Below are 25,816 nucleotides of genomic sequence, written 5' to 3' on the forward strand. Positions count from 1 at the left end.
GATGATGATGATTATTGGTGTTTCAAAACAAAAAAAAGCCTTTTCAAATGTTTTATTATGCAGGAAAAGCAACGAAACATATTTGAAAATTGTTACCAATTAACAGGATTGAAACTATACTAGTGTCTCATGTCAAGGTGATTTTCAAATTTCTACAGCAGACAAGGCAAGTAGTCCTTTAGCTTACCCCACAATAGCTAAGATAAACATATGGTCATGCACAAATTATGCTAGCATGCTGCCATAGCACTCAGTGTAGGGGTCTCTTCTGTGTTACAGTCATAACGATATGAAGACAGTGACAGTTGCCGCTTCATGCAAATGCTGTTTCAACATGCCAATTAGCAGCGTGCAAATAAGTTCTCCAGCTATGCAGATGCACAGCCAATACATCTGCTGCTTCATGCACGAACAGGAGTATCTATGTGAGCACCAAACTGTAAAATGTACATTTCCTCCATTTGATTATTGTTTTATATACTGTATATATTTTTTTTTTCAAAACACACACAAGACATCCATCAAGCTTACTGATTCAGAAAAGCATGCTAACTTTACTATTATATGACTTGAACAATGATCAAATGTTTATGCTCTCACTAAAGAGGACTTTGTCACCATTGCATTTCAGAAAAGACTGAGTGCAAGTGAATGAGGTCTGTCTTGCTGTCCTGACTGGAGTCCAGCTGTGTTTTCTGAGAACATATGGACTGGTTAACCACAGGGGGTGCGTGGATAGTGTTTGGGCCTCTGTCATCTTGTAGCGTCTATTGATCACAGTGCTGTGTACGATCTCCAGCCAACTAACTTTCCTCCACCTCTCCATTCCTGCTCAGCCTATTGGCACATTAATCCCAATCTGCAATAGCTGCCGTAACGCAGATTGCATTAGCTGCTGAGTGATCAAATTAGGCGCCAGCACGCTTACTCGCCTCCGCAATCAGTGGCACTTTCCGATGGAGACAACTACACGCTTACAATCAATTTGCTACCTTAATCTAATCAAGCAGCTCACACGCAGCTCTGTGCCTCGTTTTATTACTTGCACACTTGTGACACGGAAAACATGAGCTCTACTGCTAAACAATGACACACAGACACATCCACAGGCAAACACACGCCAACATGTACTGACACAACTGCATGCACGCGCATGCATAAAACCCCTTTCCTACATCCACTCATCCTCATGGACACGCTTCACTACATCCATAAATAAACAATTCTGCCCCCTCCCTCTCCACAGATCTCGCTGCCTTCTTGTTTGCGGTTTGTTAAGATGTAGAGCAGCAAGTAGAGAGCAGGCAGAAGATGATGCTGGCACCATCCTTAATCAACACCATTCATCTTCCAAACATGCCTTCAGCAGCTTCACAAACAGGTGAAGCTGAGGGGAGAAGAGCTCCACAGTGGGACAGGCAGTGAACACACCACTATCCTAATTATTCTTGTATGAGAAGACGTTCACTGAATAACAGGGAGGGTTTTGTTTCTACTGAGCTGCACTTCATCATTTTACACACAACTTTTCTTTTCATAAAAATCAAACACTGACTTTCATTTAACTGATCTCTCAAATATGAATTAAAAGAATCAAAGTGCATGCTGTAGTGGATGATTTTTGTTTAATTTGAACATCAGTGAATGAGTGTTTCAGCTTTGTTCTTTCCCCTTTTAACTAGTTTTCACAGAAGCACAGAAGAATATCCAGATTTTTAGAAAAGAGGCAAGCAGTTAAAATTAACTGCTGTTTACATACATAAAAAACTTGTTTGTCTTCCTTGCTGCAATTAAAAAAAGGCACAGTTTCCTGTACTCAACAAGTAAACAATGTCATGCTGCAGCTCAGAAAAACGAAGAAGGGAGAAGCCTAAAAGAGCTGCAAAATATGCACAAGAGTAGTAAAACATACTATCAATACAGTGTGTTTGCAATATAATTTTAAATTTTGAATTTTACTGACATTAATTTTGTTAATTTGATCCAAATGTAATTTTTAATATCCAAAATGAACAGAGATAAAAAAAATAAAGAGCCATATAACTAGTGCAAAAACATTAATAACTTCAGTCTTTGATCTTTAATCAGAGCAAATATTCTACCACATGGATCTAAAACATTCATACTACAGGGAGAGAATAAGCAGAATCAATATTTGCACCCATGAAGCATTTCTCCAGGCTCCATAGTACAAACCACTGATGTCTCATCTCTTTTAATGAGTAATGGCTCACCAGACATCTTTAACACACAGATTGTTCCCACTGCAACACCAGGCTTGCTACTAATTAGAATGTGACATACAGGCCATGAGGAGGGCCTCAACACATTATTCAGTACATTCACATACACATAAAGTTAGTACATATGTACACAAGATCTGACATGGCACTATTATGCACCATTAATCCTGGTTTTTACTCAAGGCAAAACACAACTTCAATTTCTCTTCGAACTCATTTACACCAATATAATGATTTAAGCAAGGTGTTCCCAATTTGCATTTCAGAAAATTTTGGACAGTTAAAGTACGGAAATATATTAGCAATCATCACTGGCGTGCAAAATGTGCTGCTGGAATGTTGCCAGTTGAGTTTCAGCTGCAGAACCAATGGTGTTTAAATGATAGGAAACACATATGGCAACACTATACCGTCTGCTGATGGGTAATGTTGCCTGCAAGTTCAGCCTCAAACAGGCTTTTCATGCAGGCAAATGTTATCAACATCAGCTTATCTTTCCATAGTTGTTGAAAATGAAATGAGTTTCAGCAACTACTTTCTTGAGTAGTTGGTGGCGGGTAAGCATGTATTAAAGATTAAATCCGAAATGAAACTTGACCTGGCTCATTGGGGCATTTCTGTGTACACATTCTCCCTGTGTCTGCATCTGAGTTTCCTCCGGGGGCTCTACTTCTCTCAAAAGTACAAAGACATAAAGGTGAACTGAAAACTCTAAATTGTCTGTAGGAGTGAATATGAATGTAAATGTGTTTGTCTATGTGTGTGTTAGCCATGACTACTGACTTAGACCAAGAACATTCACCCATTCACCTGTGCCAGTTTTTCAGTTACATTCTTCAAGGCGGTATTGTCTTCATTTTTAGAGCATAATCCTTTGTAAATAATATTGTCTCATTTATCACTTTTTGCCTGCAGTCATGGTGTCAGTCATGCAGTATCATAACAGTAGGAGCCCCATATAATTTTTATCTTATGTTCTCTTCACTTGCTGCTATAAGCTAAGTTTATATGCACAGCTACTGATGATTCTCACTCAACATTTCCTGCATATGCTTCAAAGTGAATACACTTTAATGAGGGGGCAGTGATACGACACCTCAAAAACAATGAAAATAACAGTGAGTTGGTTAATGTTACTGACGAAGAAACAACAACGGTGACAAATCAACATAAATACAACTAAAACCTTTAGCAATTGAAATGAATAGAAAAAAACTGCATAAGAGCAACGTAGTTAACCATTTGGCACTGGATGTCTGAGAAACTCTAAGCATCTTTCCCTTTAGTTTCTCAGAAATCCTTTGGAGTAATTCAGAGTTGAAGTGGAGGGAGGAGTAGACAAGCTCCCTAAGCTTCCTCCTGTCCTGCAGACATACACACGGGCGCTCAGTGACATCTGTAAGACTGGTACATACAGTCAGTCCTTAAAAAGTGTCTTGCACCTTTATTTACCTCAATATGAGAGCCCTAGTAAACACTTACTTAATTAAAAGGTATTGTATTGGACAAACTGCTCTCTGAAGTATATAGACTCCTCACTGGCCTCTAAAAAGACCCACAATGAGTTCATTAAAGGCTGAAATTACCTTTGCACACTGGATTGCTTACCCCAGAATCATCATTGAAGAATCATTAAGACTTAGATAGATGTATTTTCAGGTCAGGTGATGTTGCATCAGGCCACAACAGGGCCACACCATTATGACTCAAGACAAAAAAGTGAAGATTTATTCTTGAAAAAAAAAATAAATAAATATATATATATATATATATATATATATATTGTCTGCATGTTTTTCAGACTGGTAAAACTGACTACACTGACAAATTCTTGTATAGGTTTGGAGTGACATTTAACATTATGCATTTCTATTTAGTTTTATTCATATCTCTATATTTCTCTTCTTTCTGATAAGGCTTCCCTAAGGACTTATATTAATCCCATTAAAAGCATGATGGCATTTAATTTATCATGGAGGCTACAACAATGGACTAGAGGTTCAAAGGTACAATGGACTGTGAAGCCACCAGAGAGAGAGAGACTGGAAAGTGGCAGAAAACGTATTTGAAAATTACTTTCACATGAGACAACAGAGCATCTATTGCAAGACCTTCCCTCTTTGAACCTCTTTAATTCCCCCTTAGATGCCAGAGCAGCTAGTGGGTAGTCATGCTGGCAATGAGAAGGTGGCCACAGAACAGCACTGATGAGGGCGAAGCAGATGAAAGCTCAGGTCTGATCATAGGGCCCCATTTCATTTCAGGCCCTCTCAGAAAAAACAGAGCTGCCATCAAGAATCTGTGTACAGACACACGAAGCAGGGAAATACTGACACTGAACACACTGTCCCTGTGTTACAGAAACCTGCCTACAATCCTCGAGTCAGACCTGAATCTCATGTTCACTGGAGGTGGGAGGAGAAAATACTCTGGTCCAAGTATCAGGGTTTACCCCTGTGTGTTGTATATCTTCATTGCTGAAAGCACGTTCAGTCTCAACACGTCATATTATGCTTTAGAGAAACAGATGAGGATTTAGTTTAGAAGGCTTTATAGATATTGTAATAAAATGCAGTTTTTAAAAATGTTTTATGTGTCGTCTAATACATTCTATTCGAAACAATAGAACCTTTCCCGACTGCAATGAGGTCTTCTCCCCTATACGAGGGAGTAATGTGGGGTGGCAAGGAATTTAAACTTGTCGTTATTTGTTGATGACCTATTATTATTGTATCTAACCCAATCAAAAGCATTCCAGTTATTCAGTTCAATTCAATTTATTTATATAGTGCCAAATCATGGCAAAAGTTATCTCATGACACTTTCCAAATAGAGCAGGTCTAGACCATGCTCTTTTTAATTTAGTCTTGAATACAGAGAGAACAAATATTCTCCCAAGAGCAAGTAGTTGGTGGCAGTGGTGAGGAAACACTGCCTTTTAGAAGGTGGAAACCTCGAACCCCTGCTGTAATTGGGCATCATCTTCCTTGACCAGTTATCCAATCGATTTTGAAAAAATTTAGTTCAATGTAACTCATTTAAAAGTATTTGCTAACTAATCAACAACCTTGCATTAAAACAATTTGAAATTCTCTTCAAAATTAACCCCCCTGGGTTTAGATAACTGGAGATCAACATAACATGAACCATTTCAACTCTTCTTTTCTGACAACTTTTCCACTTTGATTGCAACAGCTAAAGCTGATGTCAGGAGATGGAGAAGCCTACTGATACTGATCGGAAGGCTCAAAGCCGTGAAAATGAACATCCTACCCAAATAACCAAATCACCCATCACTTACAAATACTATTTTTCAGCAATGACACACTACAGGCAAAACCGTTTTCAAGATTTATACAACGAGCGTGACATATGCCATACCCCTCCATGTAATTTAAGTCACATGTTTTATTCATGCTTGAAGTTAAACCACTTTGAGTAGCAACTATTTTAAGACTGTCTCTAAAATATCTGGGACTTAAATTAATAACTGCCCTTGTATTGCAATATTCGGGAATCCTCAGGAACATAGTCTATGTATCTCCAAACAGTTGATTATTCTGGACACTTGGATACTGGATACTAGCTTTCACATCTTTACTCACACATCAGTGCCTTCTACTTGAGTGGAAATCTAGCCGAGCCCGATCCATCTCCCAGTGGTTTCAGGATGTCATGTCTTTTATAAAGCTGCAAAGGATCAAGTATGAACTGATGGGTCACCCTTAGAATTTTTTCAGAAATGGCAACTGTTTATAATATACTTCTGTTCACTGAAGGTCTTACTGCCAAACTGCACCTCTGTCTTCTTTTATTTGTCTTGATCATTAAGTTTAAGTTGAGTATTTAGCTGTGTCCAATTAATAAAAATAAAGAAATAAATAAAAGAATAAGAATAGTATTTTAAGTGTGATATATTTATGTTATGTATAACTTAATCTATCAGAATACTAAATATGTGAGTATTTAGTCTCTATATTTTTCCAAATATATATTTTCCCCATCTGTTCATCTAATATAAGAATTCAGATACTTGTAGTTACAGTATAAGTTACTATGAAGGAATCAGCTTCACTGCACAAAACTGCATTCAGATGTGATAAAATGTCTTCAGACATGACTTGCACTGCTGTTATTCCTGCTCTGTTTATTGGAGCTAGACCAGAGAGCATCATGCCACAGTTATCCATATCTTTTAGGCTCAGACAACAGAGCTAAAAAAATAATAATATAATGTTTTTTAATATAACCGTGAATCTCTCTCTCTCTTTATTCACAAAAGGCAAGCACAGACAACCATAAAACAGACAAGCAGCAAATAATGATGTGTTGTTTGGAAAAGAAAGCATATGTTTAACAGACAGAACAGAAATGCAAAATAAAGGTGACTAAAAACACAGTATCATTGTTGAACAAGTCGCATTTAAAAGAGCATCCAGCATAGAATTATCAGATTATCACCACTTTTGAAACATAAACATAGCATGCCCCGTCTCCCCCAATAACATTACCCCTCTCCTTCGCTGTTGGTACGGAAGTGCCCAAAGGCCAGTGCGTGTCTGAGTGGCTACTTTACATAAGCTCAGCATCTTATTGTGCACCCACTGAAAAACAAACAAGCTCAGAATCACACAGAAAAAGAGGTCTGCAGCATAACAACAGCTATAACATCAAGAGACAAAAAGTTATACTTGTAACACATTTTCAGGAAATGTCAACGGCTGATCTCTTTTGATGCCTCTGCTCCTGCTCTTCTCCTGTATCTCCAGAGCCAGAAGGTTATAGATTAACTGCCGTATGTTCCACCCAGAGGGGTCCTTCTCAGTAATCCGGCATCTATTTAATATTAGCTCACCCACAGTGGCAAGGAAGTGTGGCCTTTTCACTGCAGGACAGCCAGAGAGACAGAAAGGCTGACTGATAGATGGGACCAGATCCATGTGGCCCATAGGACAATATGCCTCTGACCTGGAGGTCGTCGCTTCGTGTGAGATGAAGATCAAGGATTGACCATCAATTGTGGGCAAATACAGAGATCTTTGATTGAAGTGAGAATCACAGACGTGGAGCAGACTTGGAGAGAATTTAAAATACAGTGAAGGAGATTCCATCCTCTCCTCACTAACAGAGCTACATGGGGTTGCTTGGTTACACTGTAATGATACTGCTGGAGCATCTGCAACAGCCACTAATACATCATTTAATTTTATCTCACTTATCTTGTAAAACTCCCCAAAACAATTATCCAATGGCTCAAACAATGTACACAAAACCAAATGCAAATGTCAGTACAGACACAAAGACTAACATAGTCACAATCACATTTTTTAAATTACTCCAGTGCAAAAAAAGGTGCCAGTTATAAAATGCTAATTTTTCCATGAACTAACTTGGCTATATTGCATTTTTTAAAAAAAAAAAAAAAAAAAAAAGAATTATTCTCGTATGTCGTCCTTATTATTATTTCCATCTGAAGTTACATGAGCAAGACTTGCACTTCTTCTCTGCATATAGCCCACTATGGTTGCCTATCATGAATACTTTAAAGCTTTCATCTTCAAAGCTGAAGTTCATGCTGAATTTAACTGCTCGCTCAGGACAGGTTTTGACTAAAAGGTATGACGAGTACGTTTTCTTACAGTGTTAATTAATGTGGACAAATGACATATTTTGGGTTTTTCCAAGTCCTTTCCATGCTGCTCTTCTTTACTTCTTTACGATGTCTCCTCGCTCTGCTCTTTATTTTCTTTCCATAAACTAGCCTGCCCAAGTTTGAGCTGAGTGCACTGCACCTCCTTTAAGGATGACGATGCAAAGATCTCTAATCTGCACAGACCCACTCTTCTACAGTCTGCTACTTCGAGCACACAGACTGAGCCCAAAGTTCCTATGAAGAATTGGCTCTGAAAGGCCATGGACTTAAAGGCCAAGATGTCCTTTCCAACATCCTTGCTGGCTTTAATAAGCTGAAATCAAGTCAATAAAACTACCTGAACTATGTGATGAACAAGCTATCTGAAGCACACAAACACCCAGTTTTTGTGAGAACATGTGTTTGCAGAGACGGTTAATTTTGCTTCCAAAGCGGGACTGTCCACCACGATGGGCAATGATTAGATGCCCTGAGGACGCATGACAACTCTGCCATCTAAACTCTCCAGTTTTTAAATCTCCCACTGGCTCAGCCTCACACTCCAGCTGCCCTTCTCAATTTTCTAATCTCAGAAAGAAAAAGTGCTGAATATCAAGAAGTATTATGTATTTATTCATCACACCAGTGTTTAAAAAGGTGTTAAAAAACATTTAAACCTTGATATCCACTTGTAATATATATTTTTTAAAAAATACAAATACACCATGCCTTAGCGACAATATTGCCATAGCAACCATTATTCACATTTCAATAGAGACGGGTCTGAGTGGGTCAGGAAAATGTGACAGGCCGATTTATCCCTCAGCTGAGCAGGAACACAAACAGTAGAAGGAGACAGATGAAAACACACACAGGTCACAAATACAACAGTGAAAACACTACCTGTCAGAGTGTGCTCACAAGAAAGAGTCTAATTGGCAGCATGGCGCGTGATGCCCAGCTGGAGTTTCAGAGGGAAGAGTATCCCAGAGCTGGAAGGAAGCAGGAATCAATAAGAAGAACACAAATGCTTCTGCCTGCTATCAACCTCACTTACTGCATCACTGGACTATGGCTAAGAATAGGAGTCTCAGAGCAGCATTACATGACTGCCAGGATGATTAAAGCCACTGACTGTTTGTATGGTTTTTTTAAGTATGCAAGTACATTAAATACTTAAAGAAACAGTTCAGCATTTTTGGAAATATGTTAGTTTGGTGTAATACTGAGAATTAGGTGAGAAGATTGAAACCACTCCCATGTCTGAGCACTTAAAGCGAGGTCACAGTCCGCAGGCAATCAGCTTAACAAGACTGGGTTGAAACCTGGAACGTGGCTGGTCAGCCAGAGTCATACAACACAAACCAACCAAATGAGGTAGTGGTAGATCAGTGTGTTCTACAAGGTAAAATGGCTGTTTTTTTTTGTTTTTTTTTTTGTTGTTGTTTTTGTCAAAAGGAGTCTGGTGGCTTTGAAGAGAGCAATATAACAGCTGTTTCTGGTTAAACAAGAAGGTCTGTCTCTGTAGGGATCCCTTCCATAAAGCTGTCAGACAGAATAACAATCTGAGCCTGTCAGTGGACGTACTTTGAAGGGTGAATTTACCCCAAAGGATTATGTTGCAGCCATTGCAGCCTGTTTCCAGATGCCAAAACATTTTGTACTTTTTAGTCATTTATACCCCAAACTATGTCAAATTACCCTTTAAGCATTGTTTGAGTCCAAAAATGTTATAAAAGCAGTTGCAAATACTTTGAACACTCATATATTGCAAGATTTAAAAGAAAATTAACTCTGAGGGTAATATTAAATATTTAATTGTATATTTAGTCCCCCTGTTCTTTCATTTGTTTATATCTGTGAATGTCTCGTTTTTCTATGACTCACTCTGTTGTCAGAGTCATTTTTATTTGGGCTATTTTAACTGTGTGCTCTCCCTCATGCCCCTGGGTGCATCGAGAGGTGTCTTGTCTCCCACTCGGCTCTATGCTGGACTGTTACAGTCACAGCAGTATGTTTTTTGTTGTTTACCAGTTTCACTCCCTGATGGTGAATATCAGGTATTGCACTGTCACCGGTGTGCTCTTACACGTTGACAGAATATAGATTGATTACTGATTTGCGGTGAAGTGGGTGTGTCTTCGTTGCACACTACTGGATTACTGTTAGTAACGCTTTAACTTGCAAGCATCAGTTCAGCATTTCAGCTACTTTGTATACCGCTGAGTGGGTTAATCAGTAGAAATGTGTCAATTTTTTTGTGCTGATCACATGTTTTTTTATGTAAAATCACATCATGCAAACAGAGTGGCCATGGGGACAGGACAAGGCTCTGGATGAAAAACAGATAATAACAGAATATCAGAGCTGGAGTAATACTCAGAAAGTCCAGAGCAGCAAACAGAAAAGCTTTGAGAGATTATATGAAATTTTGAGAAGAGCCCAATGTGTACACATGGCTTCAGCACATCTTAGCCCACTCTCTGTAGGAAAGAAAAGGAAAAAAAAGTGAGGAAACTGTCATTATCGTCATTGGTGTCTAAATATAGCCTTGTGCATCTACAGCCAAGTGTTTCCTCCAGAAATTGTCAAATGGCAGAGTGAAGGGATAACAAGGCATATTAATAGTAAACACACGATATGGAGAAAGGCAGGTCAGAGGCTGCCTCCACCTCAGGACTGCTGCTTTCTGTTAATATAAGGTTACTAATATTATTAAGAGCCCTCAAGAAATAAGACGTGTTAAGCAATAAAAATGTAGTGGTGGGAACAATGCTGTGGAATGACAGCATTAATAATGAAGGAGACTTATCTTTCTCTCACCACAGCCTGCATTTTAAAGCACACAGACACAAACACACAAAGAGCAGACAGGCTCGAGCCTCCTCTCAAATTTTCACCAAGCTCCCAAGCAATCAGCCACAGAGACACATGCTCGCTCACGAACTCAGACATCGCTTATTGACTCTCACTTTGCTTTTCTGCGCTTTGATGCCATCACAGCCACAACCCCTGCCATTCTGCGCCATCCCACGCAGAAATCGCTGAACAGAGAGCAGTTAGGGGAGTCTGCGCCCTGAGCCTAGGAGGCATTAAAGATGTACAAACCTGCCACGCCTTCCCCCACCCTGCATCCAGCTCCCTTTGGGCTGGCTTCAAGTTCTCAATGCCTGAAAAAAAAGGAGCTGGGAGGTTCTACGTAGTCCTGTGTATAACCTCATCATGGCTGATAATACTGCAGACAAAATGGTGCTATCAGTGTGGACTAAGATACTGCATGTAGGTCTCTGCTCTACAAAACCCAGTGAAGATTGATAAGGTGTGAATGCGCAGCAAAATTAAATGAGCCAAAATAAATAAAAAGCATTAAATATTTATGTAATATTTAAATATTTATATTTATTATTATTGGTAGTAATAATAATAATAATAACAATAATACTTGATTTAGAAGTTTAAAGTGGTGATTAAATGGATAACACTAGGTTGTTTTATCAAAATGTCATTATGTTGTTTCATTTTTTATATATATTTTTCCCCGGTGAGACAAACCCCTTTTCAAAAAAAGAACAAGAAAAATTTCATCTTGCAGTTGGAAGGCATCACACAGTGAAGAGCTCCCACAGATATCTACGAAGTGAGCTAAGGTAAGCTTCAAACTATGTAACAGAGCATCTGTAGGTGTGACTAACTCCGAGTGAGTAGGGAAAAACAGTCACATTCAGTCACATTCCCCCAAACCAAACTATTTCACCAGTATTTTACTCTAAGCCTATTTTCACAAACTTGTACAACTGCAATTAAATGCACTGCCCACTTTCCCTGTGCCAAAATATTATGTGTCTCTAGTTGACCCCCCCCCCCGATGCTGAACACAACCAGCATCCATCCTAAATAATTAGGAAAGGAAAGGCCATTAGCATATTGCATTATCAAGACAAGAATAAAACACAATCTCTGAAAAACACTTAAAAATAAGTCTGAATAGATAATTAGATAACCGAACACACAGAGTGCCTTTAACTATCTATGAGCCCAGCTGGTTGATAGTGTGTGTGTGTGTGTGTGTGTGTGTGTGTGTGTGTGCGGTGTCAGTAACCGACAGAACAAACCCAACAATGAGTTGTTATCTACATGACAATTCATTTCTCAAATTAGTACCTGAACTCAGCTCTGTCAGCCAGACAACATTAAAAAAGAGCTATAACATTATATTCAGAAACGCTGCGATGTGATGCAGTGAGTGGGAGGATTCCTTCACCTGAATTTGAGAGGAACATAAGTGGCTTTATAACCATGTAACATGATTAAGGATCATTACTGATAAATGGTCTGTGTGCATGTGTGTTCAGTAGAGACAAAGGTGCAGAGAGACCGATCTGTGCTACAATGGCTGGTGGAAGCACAGTTGTTCAACAGGAGCGTCCTAATTCACAATCCTGCTGCTCGACTGGCAGACAGAATATCGTTTGAGCTGCACACGCTTGGTACAACACACAAGGACTGACATAAAGACAGACACACAAAGAAACAATATACTAAAAATAGACTTCTAGAAACCACGAATGACTGTAAAGGAGAACAGAAACAATACAACACCTCCATAGCTCAGAATCTTGTACAACACTGCAGAAACAGTGAATGAGTAGACACATTTCTATTCACAGAGCCACAGAACCATCTACCCAAACTGAAGGACATCTCATTGTTGTTGTTGCTTCCCCAGTGGATACACCTGAAATCAGTTCCACTGACTAACCCCTAATCAGGCCATTGCATGAAATACAGATGCTCTGGACAAGACAAGGAAAACAAATGATCTATATTTAATTCAACAAATAAAAACATCAAAGGAGATGAATAAGAGTGGCTGTTGAATAAACCATGAGTCGAATGGAGGTGAGGAATCAACACTTTGCAGTGGTGGAGCATGAAGGTGCCACTAAGAAGGTGAAAGCAGACACAGAAGTCGCCTCCGTTTTCACAGCAAATAACACCACAACTCAACCGCACCACAGTGGAAGATACAGGCCACTTATTTTAGGCTGATTTTTCTTGATTTCACAGGTGATAAAAATGCATTTCACAAGCTTGACATACTGTGTATTATAGTTTATCATCCCACAAATTTCCACAGACTTCTCCATGTGAAGCAACTTAACTTTTAGAGCATGTTCTAATTTGAGAATTTTTCTCTCCTACCACCTGCTGAGCACTACCTTAAATTTCTCAGGAGATGGGACAAAATGAACAGGGCAAACTTCAGATTAGGTCACACTTGTGGACTGATGTGTGTCCTCACAGTTATATATCTGAACGTGGTGTTGGTTGCTGACACCCCTTGGGTTCATATCAGACAGAATCTTGATCCCAGCAGCACTAAGTGCTATTTGCTTTTTTCAGTTCAGCATTTGTGAGCTGGTACTGTGACTGTTTTGTCAGCACTGCTTATGAATCCTCCAACTATATATAAAATGTGTCTTCTGTAAACACAATGCAAGCAGCCAACACAGCAACAGACAGATCAATTACATCCAAATTAAGCAAAAGAACACCCCGGATGATACAAACCCACAATATTCTAGCAAGTTATAGATATATTTCAATTGTTGTGGGACCTGTAAGGCAAGAACAACTATGAGAAAAGAGAGAAATGAGGGAGGAAATCATAATACTTTTACAATGCTTTAAGCTTCATGCAGATAAATGGATTACTAAATGGACGGGAGCTATCGGTTTCTCATCTTGTTTCTCCTCACAGCGAATACTGGGAGTTTTCTATGACACAGCCACCAAAATAACTCCCCAGTGATTGTTTCCTGTCATTCTTTAGAACCTGAAAAGATGCTTTACAAAGATCAAACAAGGTCTGACCAAATCCTTTAATATAGTGTGACAGCTACTTCTATTCTTTCACCAGCAGCCATTTTAAATGGAGTCCGATACAATTCCAAGCATCCTGTGCTCACACCCAGTCGCTCACTCGCTGTCATTTAGACTGACATAAATAAGCAGCTGTGGAGCTGAATTACCAAGATCTCACACATTCAGCAGATACCACAAGTCCACTGACACCCTGTGATTACGAGCATCACACGAAAACATCAGGATTAAACACAGAGAACACCTATCACCTACTTCAGATCTTTTAAGCTACAATTATACCTCCCTCTGTATGGGTGTGAGTGAGTGAGTGTGTGTGTGTGTGTGTGTGTGTGTGTGTGTGTGTGTGTGTGTGTGTGTGTATTAGCTTATGTGTTGTGCATGGCAGAGATAAGGTAAGGTAAGCCAGTGTGGAGACGGCACTGCTGGACCGGAAAGAAAGCGTTCAAGTGAAAATGGACGTTTACGCACTTAACCTGCTCTCTGATAGCTGAAGAAGAGGCTAGGAGGTGCATGTGCCTCTGAGAAAACGCTTTCAAGCTGAGGACTGGGCACAGGGCCAGACACTAAGCCCACCTCACCAGTTTGTCCTCCCAGTGTTGCTGGCAACACCGGTTTGCATAATTGGAGCTTTAAGCCTTGAGGATTTCAAGGCTTGAAGCTGCTCTAATCAATATTTCTATGTAAGTCGCTCATAGTGACAAATCCACAAAGAATTATGAACCAACTCTGTAGTCTGGCGTAATCAGGTGATAATTCCTGCTGATATATCACATTTCAGCGTGGTTTGGCAAGTAATCTTTGGCAATTTTGCTTTTTTGGTTCAGTCTCATCACTCTTGTGAAAACCTCGGATAAACCCATGGTACACTCCCTTCGTAGTGCCAAACAATCCATAAAGTTAGCAAGCAGCTGGTGAACATATGGCATATATAGCAGTTAAAGAGCCAGATATTTCCCTCAGGAGTTGGCGAAGAGCTGAGAGTTTTTTAAACAAGTGAATATCGGACAAACATTTGCAAGGCAGACAGAAACTCGACTGCAAATGAATGCTAACTTTGCTCTGTGTCTGCTGTGTGCATGAAAACATGTCAGCTACATTACCAACGTCTACGTGTTGCGCTGCCACAAAGAGTAGGTTTCAAGTCTTATTTCTGAGTTTGTACACAGATTAGCATAAACGTGTCGGTAGATTAAGTACGACCTCCTGGATCTACAGGACATACTGAGTGCAAAGCTACGTCACACAAGTGTTCCCCTGCTTTCAAAATTCCTCATACTACAAACCTACTCAATTAATCATACATACAGTGTATGGGCACACATACCACCCCCCGACCAAGCCTCTCCAAACCCCGCTCCATTATTCATTAGCCTCGTTGTAGCCGGTATGCATAGTGCACTTGCCACTCCACAACTCAAACTGGATGTTAGTGTGTTATTAGCTTATCTAGTGTATAAGAGCAGCTCCTTAATGACCTGTCACAGCAGTCAGGTGAGCTGATTGGCTGCGACAAGCACTTCTGTCTGATGGCAGACGAGTGTGAGGGAGTAAAAACTGATGCTCTCTCTACAGTGACATCAGCGGGTTTGACAACCAGAGCTGCATACTCTCAAAAGATGCACACTGACGCCGGCCATGATTATGTAACCGCACCGGAGCCTAAAAGTGAATACTACTAAATCTTAACATGCAGGGATGTTATTCCTATGCCTTCAGACCATTTAGTTTGTGTCAGTGCACATGCTAGAGTTTGTCCTGCCCTCTGATGCTGGGTATTATTATATGCATAGTGCTGCAGAGACCAAACTACAAAAAACATGAGAAAGCTGGTAAACGATGATAAACCGACCTGACAGTAGTTCTTTCAGGATTATAATTAGTAGGTCAGGAGTGATTTCACTTGTGCAACTTAAATGTGTAAAAGATGGCCCTGAAAACTCAAACTGCTTTTTATTTAAAACTGGTTTTAAGATGTTTAGCTTACTGTTCCAATGCAACAAAAGTTAATTCCTGGCTGTACAGTTTCTCGCCCAGTCAGCAACAAAAACAACTGACAGTGTTAGCTGGGTGGGAAGCCAGTGGGGGATCATTTCCTTGTCAGCACACAAGCAGCTCCTACTTGGTTGGTTGAGCTGCCTGGCTGGGTGATATCAGGGAGTAATGGCCCCAGGGCAGGTGAAGAGAAGCAGCTGGTGACTTTGTGTTTCAGAGGAAACACATGGTAGTCTACAACCACAAGGAAGCAAAAGACAGCGTTGATATTCATTTTCAAGCTTGTCCACCAATGTATGTATATCTATTATCTGTATTATTTCATTTAACAAATAAAAACATTACAAAATCCAAACCTCATTGTCAGTGCCAAGAATGCGAGCTACCTAATAAATAAAACTCTGAGACAAGGCCAGGATGGAAGTCAACAGCACAACTGAGACCTTTCAGAAACGGTCTGTCTGAGACACACAGGCTGTCTTTAGCATCGCTTTGACACCCTGGCAGAGCTGAACACAGCCAATGAACAATTGGTGGAGGTCCTTGGCCCCTTAATTTTCCTGTGCTTATCACAACACAACAACAGATGGAGGATTCAACATGGAAAAGCGCAACTCCTATGGAATAATGACACCATTATATGCCGATGATGTGCTGGGTTGGGGCAGGCAATTCAAACACTGCAGCTTACTGATAATATACAAAAGGTTCACAAAATTAGAGCAGAACGCCAACGAATTTCAGCACTCAAATGTGACCCCTCTTGCCATTGAACAGTTTTGTGTGAGTGCCTTATCTTCTCACTCTCTCTCTCAATGTCACAAATATGAGAATAAAAGTTTGTTCCACCCACAGGAGGTAAATGTGCGAAGACATAATGGTACACTTTGTGACAACGAACTCTGAAATTTTGACCTCCTGTGAAGAGACAGAAGCTTAAATAAACAGATGGACAGACGTGCAAGCACACATGTGCATGCACTCACACACAAGCACTCACAGAGCATTATTCATGCAGTGGGATGCCCCTAAATGAATCCATGTGGGTAAATGTCATCAGTAAATGTCAATAGCTTTTTGAGGCCTGTCCTGAGGACATCGAGCCCAGCATATGGGCTGCAGGGCTCAGATGTACCTTTATTTCCTACTACTTCATCTATTCTTAATCTACTTTAAGGACCTCATCCGCTCGTGTGATGAATTAAACAACACGAGTGAGGGTCTTTTGACAAGCAAGAAGCAGGAAAGAGGGCAGATACGATCACAAGATGATTGCCATCCACTGCAATAAAAGGACATAAAGAAGAGAGGAAAACTCCTGTCTTAGATTTTCATGTGAGATGAGGGCGCAAAATAAGTAATTACTATAGAAATAAACGTTCTACTGAAAACCGGAGATGTCCTGTAAACACTGGACATGCACACGATTGAAATCTTTACATCTGTGCTTTTCAGGGATTGTTTTTCCGTAAGAGAAGAGCTAACTCCTGATACTACGACGCTAAAAGAGCCTGAGTCAGACTCCAGTGACTCCAGGTATATCCACACCGTGCTAACATATCGTCTGTACCTCGATGTAGGAAGCGAGCCGTGGGTAGACCCTGTAAGGTCCCAGCACATGCGACAGAGGGGTGGTGCAGGGGAAGCTGGTGGTTACAGCGTGGCTCACTTCAGGCAGAGAAAACACCTTGAAGCCGAACTTCTCATACATCTTCAGCACTTCTTCATCCAGTTTCTCTTCACCCTCACACAGGACGCTGCCCACCACATAGCGACATTTGTCTGATGGCCTCTGAGGGGACACAGAGAGGGAAAGAATGGATGTATATTAAACATTTACAAAGCCAGTGAAAACCCCTCTGTGAGTCACCTCACACCAGTAGAAACCTGTGCTTATGTATACAACCATCAAAGAAGCAGGAGCTTAACGGCCTCTGTTAGAGGAACAATGTGTTTCTGATTATATAAAAACAACAGGTGACTGGTGCGCTTAATGCTCTATCAGCACATAACTGCACACGCGTGGAAATAAAAATAGAAGTGGTTTGATTTAAATTTGTGGAGACGTTGCACCTTCACATGGTCTGTAAAGTGTCGGTGGGAAGCAAACCGTCAGCTCTCATGAACTTCCCATAGGCAGGTCACATATGGGGCAGTTCAAATTGTATCTGTGCTAAAAGGCATGTGCGTTTGTCAGAAGATGACAGAAATTCATTCTGACGTCACGCTCCATACAAGCATGATTAAAACTACTACACATAGTAACTCTTCTATACTTCAGATTTTGGAGTCAGTTGTGTTTTACATGAAAAAGATCTGTGGAAGTGGTCCCAAACCCACGTTATTGTTCTCTTTTCGACAAATATTTTGGAAATAAAGAAAAAATGATGAGTCTTGGCAATATTAATATTGATCAAAGTGATTCAAACATCTATAAGTTTAGCTTGAGAACTAGCAGGGATCGCCTGCCTCGACGGACGGCACTTGAGTAGCACGCAGAGAGGCCAGCATGGAGGTTTGGTCTCCTTCACTACAAAGCGTCTTTGCCACCATGTTTCTTAATGCGCCCACATGTCTGCATGCAGATGAGAGAGAGAGACAGCATCACAATCACTGAGCGAATTGTCAGTCAGAAGAGGATGTGACAGAGATTCTCCCACTCACATCTGTTCGCAGTCAGTTTGCAGGCACATTCTCACATTCAGAGGAAGCTGCTGTTAAAGGACCACACTGGCTTTACTGCTTTTTTTTTTTTTATCAATCATATCACTAAAACTCACATCAGTATTCTTCACGTGTTTCTGCCCATCAGTTTCTAGCTCTTGCCATAGTACTTTAGATGTCTAATTACATGTTTCCTAATGCTTCCAAGCAGGCATGAGTCATGGGAAAAATTGTACAGTAAGTTGTAATCACTCGTTTAGACATGAGAATTATGCGACTCTAATTTATTATCTACAGCTAAAAGACAAACACTGACAATAGACCTCAAGAATCTAGTAACATTCTGCCCTACTGGTTTTCATTCATTTCTGTACAGTAAAAAAAAAAGAACTCTGAGAGAAACATATGAAACACATTTTCCAATTCATGCAAGTTTTGTCTCTGCAATTTGAATTTATTTTGTGCTGGGGACTGGGATCCATGGCAGTCCGAAAGGCAGGACTAACAACCTTAAAATTAAAACAAGTGAATGCCGGAAATACGATTTGTGGTAAATGTGATAAAACATTCAATAGAAGCTGCTAAGATGTGCTGCTGCTTTCTGCTCTGTGACAGTGGCGGTCTGTGAAGGGCTGGCACCGAGGGGGCACAGATTGGAGCCAGCAACACTCATCTTCATGTCCCTGGCATCCTTGCATAATTATCACATCTAAACACCACAACCTTCTCTTCTATTCCAACTCATTTCTCACATTCAGAGATATTTTTGACTGTATTGCACTGCTACTACACTGCACAGGAGCTTTTGTGGAGTAATTCAGCGCAATTAGCTGCTGGTGAGACTCCCTGACTGAGATAAATCTATTCTATCAGCCCACCCCTAACCCTCATGGCCTCTTAATGTCTGCATCATGTGGGCAGACTAATAATAATGACTGACAGTGCCTGTTGAGTATGAGCAGCTAATCTTAACTGTCAGCTGACACAAACCCTTGTACCAACCCATGTACAGTGAGTCAGAGATCACCTGCTTCAGTGACAGAATTGTTCATTAAAGGTAGCATGAAATATGATGGATCTTTTTACAATGGAGCAATGAGTCACTACAAGTGCACAGAATTGTCAGAAGAAATCATTTCAGCAAAGTAAGAGGAAACGCATACTACTTCAAATCCACATAACATATATTTAAGAAAAAAAAATGGTGGTAGACCTAACACTGAAGACATACGTTTTAGCAAAACTACTGGATGGACTTTATGGTTATGAAAAATTACCTGCAAAGCTAAGCCTGGGGTCTACTTTGTGTTAAATGCTAATTGGCAAATATTAGTGTGCTAACATGCTAGATGAAGACATTGGATTAAACATCTTTCCATTACATTGTTATTCTAAGCACAATAGCATGCTGACCTGTGAGTATTAACCTCATAATATTGCTGTGCCAAAGTGCAGCCTCACAAATATGCCAGCATGGTGGTGTTCAGCTACAGCATATTCATCATGGTATGTTAAATGTATGTATAATCATACATAATTTTGTAAAACAATAATACAATATGATTGCATGAAGAGCGCAACCATCAACTGTTTTCAAATAATCGCACAGTCACCCACAACTGTTAAAATACCATATGCCTCTTGTGATTATAAAGCTCGTTGTATGTGAACTATGTGCTGCCTAGAATACAGTTCAAATGCCAATGGACTATGGAAGAAAACTTAGAGTATTATAACTTTTTTGAGAAATTTATGTTTATTTTAGGTGGTGTCCATCAAATAAACATGCAAATAAATCAATAAATATCAGCACTATATTAATACAAAATTATCACCCAACCCTGTTTGAGACCTCTATCTAAACAACCAAACTACCTTTTCCACATTCTCAAGTAGACTTATGTGCAGGGCTTACCCTGCACCGCCCTCTTTCCTATGTGAACAAAAATATGGGCTGTCAGCAAGCCTGCTGTACAGAGCTACTCCTTGTCAACATTGGTGGTCTATGATAAGACACAACAATAACTAGTCAAACACAGAGGGGATAACAACTGTCCTCCCATGGTCCTGCTTCAGTATCTTACCATCTTGCTATCTCTCATGCTCTCCGTGCTGATAGACTAGAGTGTGTTAGTCAAACCAATAGTTCACTAATGATATCATTCAGGCATCTCGCTATCATTCACATCCCACACAGTTGCAAGAACAAACAGCAGCCCTGATGGCATCACATCTCTGCTTCCCTCCAGATAACACACCCCAGAGACTGCAGGCAATTAGGAAAGGGAGCAACACCACTCCATGTACTTTACTTGTCTTGTCTTCCCTACCAAAGTTGTTTTTAACACCGCAAAAGGAAGAAATTCTCAGGTTATGTCCACACCGGGCAGCGGCGCCCCCAAAAGTCGGCTGCTGCCACAACTGTTTTGAAAGGCAGCGTGAATCCATTTCTCACAGGTAGCTGAGGAGAGCCGGCTGTGGCTTTTGATTGGCCGGGGTGAGAGGCAGAGTCAGATAATGGAAGGCTGTGGAGCTTTCATCTCTGAAACTGAACACTTAAATATTGTGTTTCTGCAGGAAAAAAAAAATAAAAAATTCTGTTAACAGTGACTCGTAAACATCTCTGAAAGCATACTGAAGCTATCTGCAAGATTTATTGAAATGAAATACTTTATTTCATCTGAATATGTCTCTGCTCATTTCATGTATGGCATTCATTCCCTATGTTTCCCCATGCTAAGCAAGCTTGTTAAAATGGGGGGTGAAAAAAGACATAAATAGCCAACTTCGGTAGAGCAAGGGGCCCACAGGACTCTAAGGAGGTTTCCTCTCACAAATTGTGCCATTCCCACCTATACCTGATTCCCCTAAGCCAGGTCTCCAAGGACCTGTTGGGAGGGAAAGTAATTTCAAAAGCAATTCTTTGCTTGAGGCTACAAGAGCCGTTTTTGATGGATGAGGGCTCTCCAACAATAAAAAGGTAAGGCTGACAGAGGTAATTCTTTATTAGCAGACATGTAATGAGGATTTACTCTCTTCATCTTTCCTCCTCTTGGCCCTGCATTGCTTCCCTGCTGGCTGTCGCCACTTGGGATGACTTGCTTGGAGCCCTGGCCCCATTTACAACTGGTCATTTCTGAAGAGTGAGCAGGTCAGGAAGGACAGGCAAGCATCCAATACGCCGCCTTACTGTAAAGACGGAGATCAGAATGGGCATACAGTACTGCGTCTGACCGAGGAACATTACCACACTCATTAAAACACAACTGCCAAGTGATCTATCAATAAAACGTAAGGCTAAATTAGCAAACCGGGAGTGATTTACATTGCAAGAGCACAGCATCAGCTCTCTTTTTACACAAACCATATAAATCATGTGAAGGAACTATAGCAGCACTGCAGTGAAGGAGAAAACACGGACTTCAAACAAATTTATTTCTGTTCTCTTTGTTTATGTTTTACAGGACGCCTCTAGTATGCAATTCAACAACTGCAAAAGCATCACTGAAATCAAAACATTTTGAAAAATGCATGAGAGCAAAACATCAGAATTGCCCTTCATGCTCTTGTTGGCAAGCTGGTTTACTATTATGCCAGAATGGAGTTAAGAGGCTGTGATTGTACAAGGGTCCTTCACTGCACTGCAGTCAATAAATGTGCAGATTGGGAGCTTCTCTGGACCTCTGTGCCGTCTTCACATCGTCTGCAGTGAAGCACAACAAGCAGCAAATGTAGCATTCATAAAGAAAACACCAATAGCACAAATTTCATCTACAGTCCAATTGCATCGAATAAATGTATCACCCAAACAATACACATCACTGCCTTCACTGGTGAGCTCTCCCTTTCTGTTCAGTGGTTCCCAGTATCATATTCTTTCTATAAATATCTATCTGGAACACTGAGGGTTCAGGACATTTCCATGAGCAAGCAAAGAACCTGACACAAGGAGTACAAAAAGATCAGAAAACTACAAGATAAACAATCCCTCAACAAGAGCTGTCTTTCGCCTCAGTGTGTCAGAAGCATAACCAGTCTCAGCTGATTGGAAGCCATATGCGCCCCTATAGGCAGACAAGGCAGCAGAGCCAAAGTCCCCGGGAAGGAAACTGAAACTAATAGGGCTGCATTACACTGGGACTACAGGTATGCTGTGATGGACAGATTGCAGCTAAATTAACTGAGCAAGAACTGCAGTGATGCAAATGCGCTTACCTAAACAGATGCAGTTAAACAAACCGATTTAATGAGAAAACAGTGAGGATCTTTCAACAAAGAAAAATCAACAACCACAACTGGTTGTTTTTGATCTAATAATGAGCCACTTAAATATGATATCACTTGAAATAAAATTAAGACTTATTCAAAGCACAAACATCAATATGTCATCCTTTGGGGTGGTGATGGGGTGGCTAAAGCACCCAAATCAGATTAAATATCCGCTGCAGTGACGAGGCGTGAGTCCCAATGGCCCCTGGAGTCAGGAGCCGGTTGAAATCTTTTTTTTTTTCTGTTTCGCTCTCTTTCACCAAGTGCAGCTCGGTGCCTTTAGGCTGTGCTCAGACTTAGCTGGTAATTACACATGGCATCCTGGGAGTTCTGGCATGTATAATTACTGGCAAAGATAAGCAGCCTGCTGGAGGCAGGACACAGTTTTCCTTTGCCACAGTTGTTGAGCTGGTTCGCCACTCCTTGTCCAGCTGGACACAGTGTGGCACTCCTCCAGCCAGATGTCACAGGCCAGGGAGATAATCTTCTCTAATAGGAGATATGAATCAGTTCCTCCCTCTGCATGTGCTTACTTCCTTCTCTACAAATGTTCAAGTCTCTTTCTGTACCTCCTTGCTCTCTGTATGCTCTGATAAATATTTGCATGTGTAATCCAATATCCTGTGCATCATAACACAGTGTGAAAAGCCAGTACATGTCACAGGATAGATGGCACAAAAGATTTAAAGGCATTCTTCACCATCTCGTTTCTAATCATAACATGTCAGCTTGTGGAGTAATCTCTTTCTCCTTACACAGTTTGTGAAAACGGATTAAAAAAGCCATCCTAAAAAATATGCTCAACAGTTGTGTTCCTGGATAAAAAGGCAGCTCCCACTTTAATAGATTCTGCATTTCTGCCTCCTGTTTTTGTAGCATCTCACTCACTGTAGAGATGTCCATAAACATTAATGTGGTGCTTTACTGTAGGGAGAGCCAGTATGTCCACAATCTTGCATAATATTGACTTGAAGACCTGTGGGACCAGACTTCAGAGCACCAGTGTATTTATTTCTCATTTTATATCCACCTTTAAAAGCGGCAACTCCTTGCCAGAAGCCCCCCTTTCATGTTGTTGCTGTCGACCGACAGACAAGCAGCAGTAAAATGCTAATAAATTTTACTGGGAGTGCTGCGATGCTCGGCACTCTGATCTGAAATTCCGATTGATGAATTGGAGCACTGCGAGACTCTCAAGGTGAGTCAGACTCCTTCCAATTTAGACCCTTCTTCCAAGGCAGTCCCACACCTCGCCTCATCTCTCAGTGCCACTCCCATATACGTCTACACACGGCATTTCATTTTCTCCTGCTTGTCATGGGGAGCCATGGGTTTGCTTCAGAAGCCAAAACAAAGTGGGAATTCACCAGATCAGAGGATGAAACAAACAGCAGCTCCAGTTTAGCCTCGATACAAACACAACATGTTATCAGTGCGAGACGCAGCTGCATTTGCTGTGTAGTTCTGTGGGCAGATTTTCATCATAACCACTGCACATAACAACATGGCTAAATAAACTGTCCTGTCCATAAATCTGTACTAAATTACATTTATTTTTGTGTTTCTTACTCTCCGGCAGTTTATTTCATGACATGCACACACACACACACACACACACACACACACACACACATTGGCCTCAGAGCATTCACTGCTGCACACTATTATTAATGACTTTTGCTCTGAAACTCCTTGCAGCCAGGAAACCTGCTGGTGCATTTTTTAGTCCTTCCCATTCTCCGACACAACAAAAGCTAGAGCCCAGGATTTCAATGATTTAGTTTGTACTTTATCCAGTCTGGGATTTGTTCAATACTTGTGTCAAAGCTCCACTAAAACCGAGCCTGAGGTATCTCAGCCTTGAGTTGTTTTGGTGAGTTTTAAGTGTAACCTCCATTGTTGTGGGTCACTGTCCAGCTGACATGACCCCTGTGAACCAAACTGCTAAACTGTTCAGTCCCTCAGGCCAATGTGATAATAAGTGATGGCAATTATAAGCACACATGCAAACACACCCACGCATGAATGGACATACACGAGCAAGAGACATCGAGAGGAGCAACTCGATTTGGTGCTAATTGGTGTTGCCTCAAGTGCCTCAGCTGATCGAGGTGAGGATAACTAACCACCCACCTTCATCAGTGCAGAGTCAAACCAGGGAAATCAAACAGTCCACAGCTGTCCAACGAGCTGCTCGACTTGACAAGCATACAGCAGATTCAGTCACTAAAAAAGAGCCCTCTCTGTCCACATTCTGTGATTGATCTGATCGACTGGTGTATCTAGTTCTGAAGGTTGGCCCTCAGGGCGCAGACTGCGGCCCACTTTCATCGTAGTCATTAAACAGAGACTTTATTACAACTTGAATGCATGGTGAATGCAAATCACTGCCGTATGTTGAAAATCAGCTATACTTTCAGGCCGGAACCTGAAGTGAAAACCAGCAGAGTAGTGAAACAGTGACGATGGATTACACAGCCACTTTTGGAGCTTTGAAATTTGATTTAAATGTGATTAATTCATTTTTGACCGAGTGAATTACAAGAGGCTGAGTCACACTACTTCTGCCATGGTAACAAATTAAGTATAAAGATCAATGTGGTTTTGAGGATGCGCCTGCCTCAAACCTAACTTAGTATAAATGCTAACACTGCCATCTAGTGGCTGTAGTGTACAGAAAGCAAGCTGGTTTGCAATGTTCACTATATGGTGGATAGTACTGAGTGCACTCACTAATTATATCTAACTAACTAATCTAACTATATTTTCTGAATAAATCCTCAGAAGCAACCAACTTCAATGTATCTCAAAAACGTCTGAACAGTTTTAGTGGTTTATAAATCTCTATGGATTTCTTCTTCTGTGCCTTCTGAATTTAATAAACACTGATATGCAGGGTAAACATAACAAAATCATCTGCAAACCATTAAAAAGTAGGGAGGAGGATTGACCGCTAAACTTTTTAAACATCTCAGGAGGTCCACATATATTCTTTAATTACCGCATTAGACTTCACGACGCATACTCACATATAAACAAATATAACTACTAACTAGAAATTGCATCTCAGCTCAAGTTCATGGTGTCTCTCCCATGGCATCCATTTAGCTTACTTACATGGTTGGTGGTG

At 40.6% G+C, this 25,816-nt stretch overlaps 1 protein-coding gene across 1 annotated transcript in view; it reads right to left on the reverse strand.

The window, feature by feature from the left end:
- The window catches only part of tex264a (testis expressed 264, ER-phagy receptor a), a 63,461-nt gene that overhangs the window by 33,312 nt on the left and 4,333 nt on the right, over window positions 1-25,816 (reverse strand). Inside the window, exon 2 of the mRNA XM_046383835.1 lies at window positions 17,324-17,545. Within this exon, the coding sequence (XP_046239791.1) occupies window positions 17,324-17,545 (222 nt within the window). The remainder of the gene's footprint in view (window positions 1-17,323; window positions 17,546-25,816) is intronic.

The sequence above is a fragment of the Scatophagus argus genome, chromosome 3, assembly GCF_020382885.2.
Source record: "Scatophagus argus isolate fScaArg1 chromosome 3, fScaArg1.pri, whole genome shotgun sequence".
NCBI lineage: Eukaryota > Metazoa > Chordata > Actinopteri > Scatophagidae > Scatophagus > Scatophagus argus.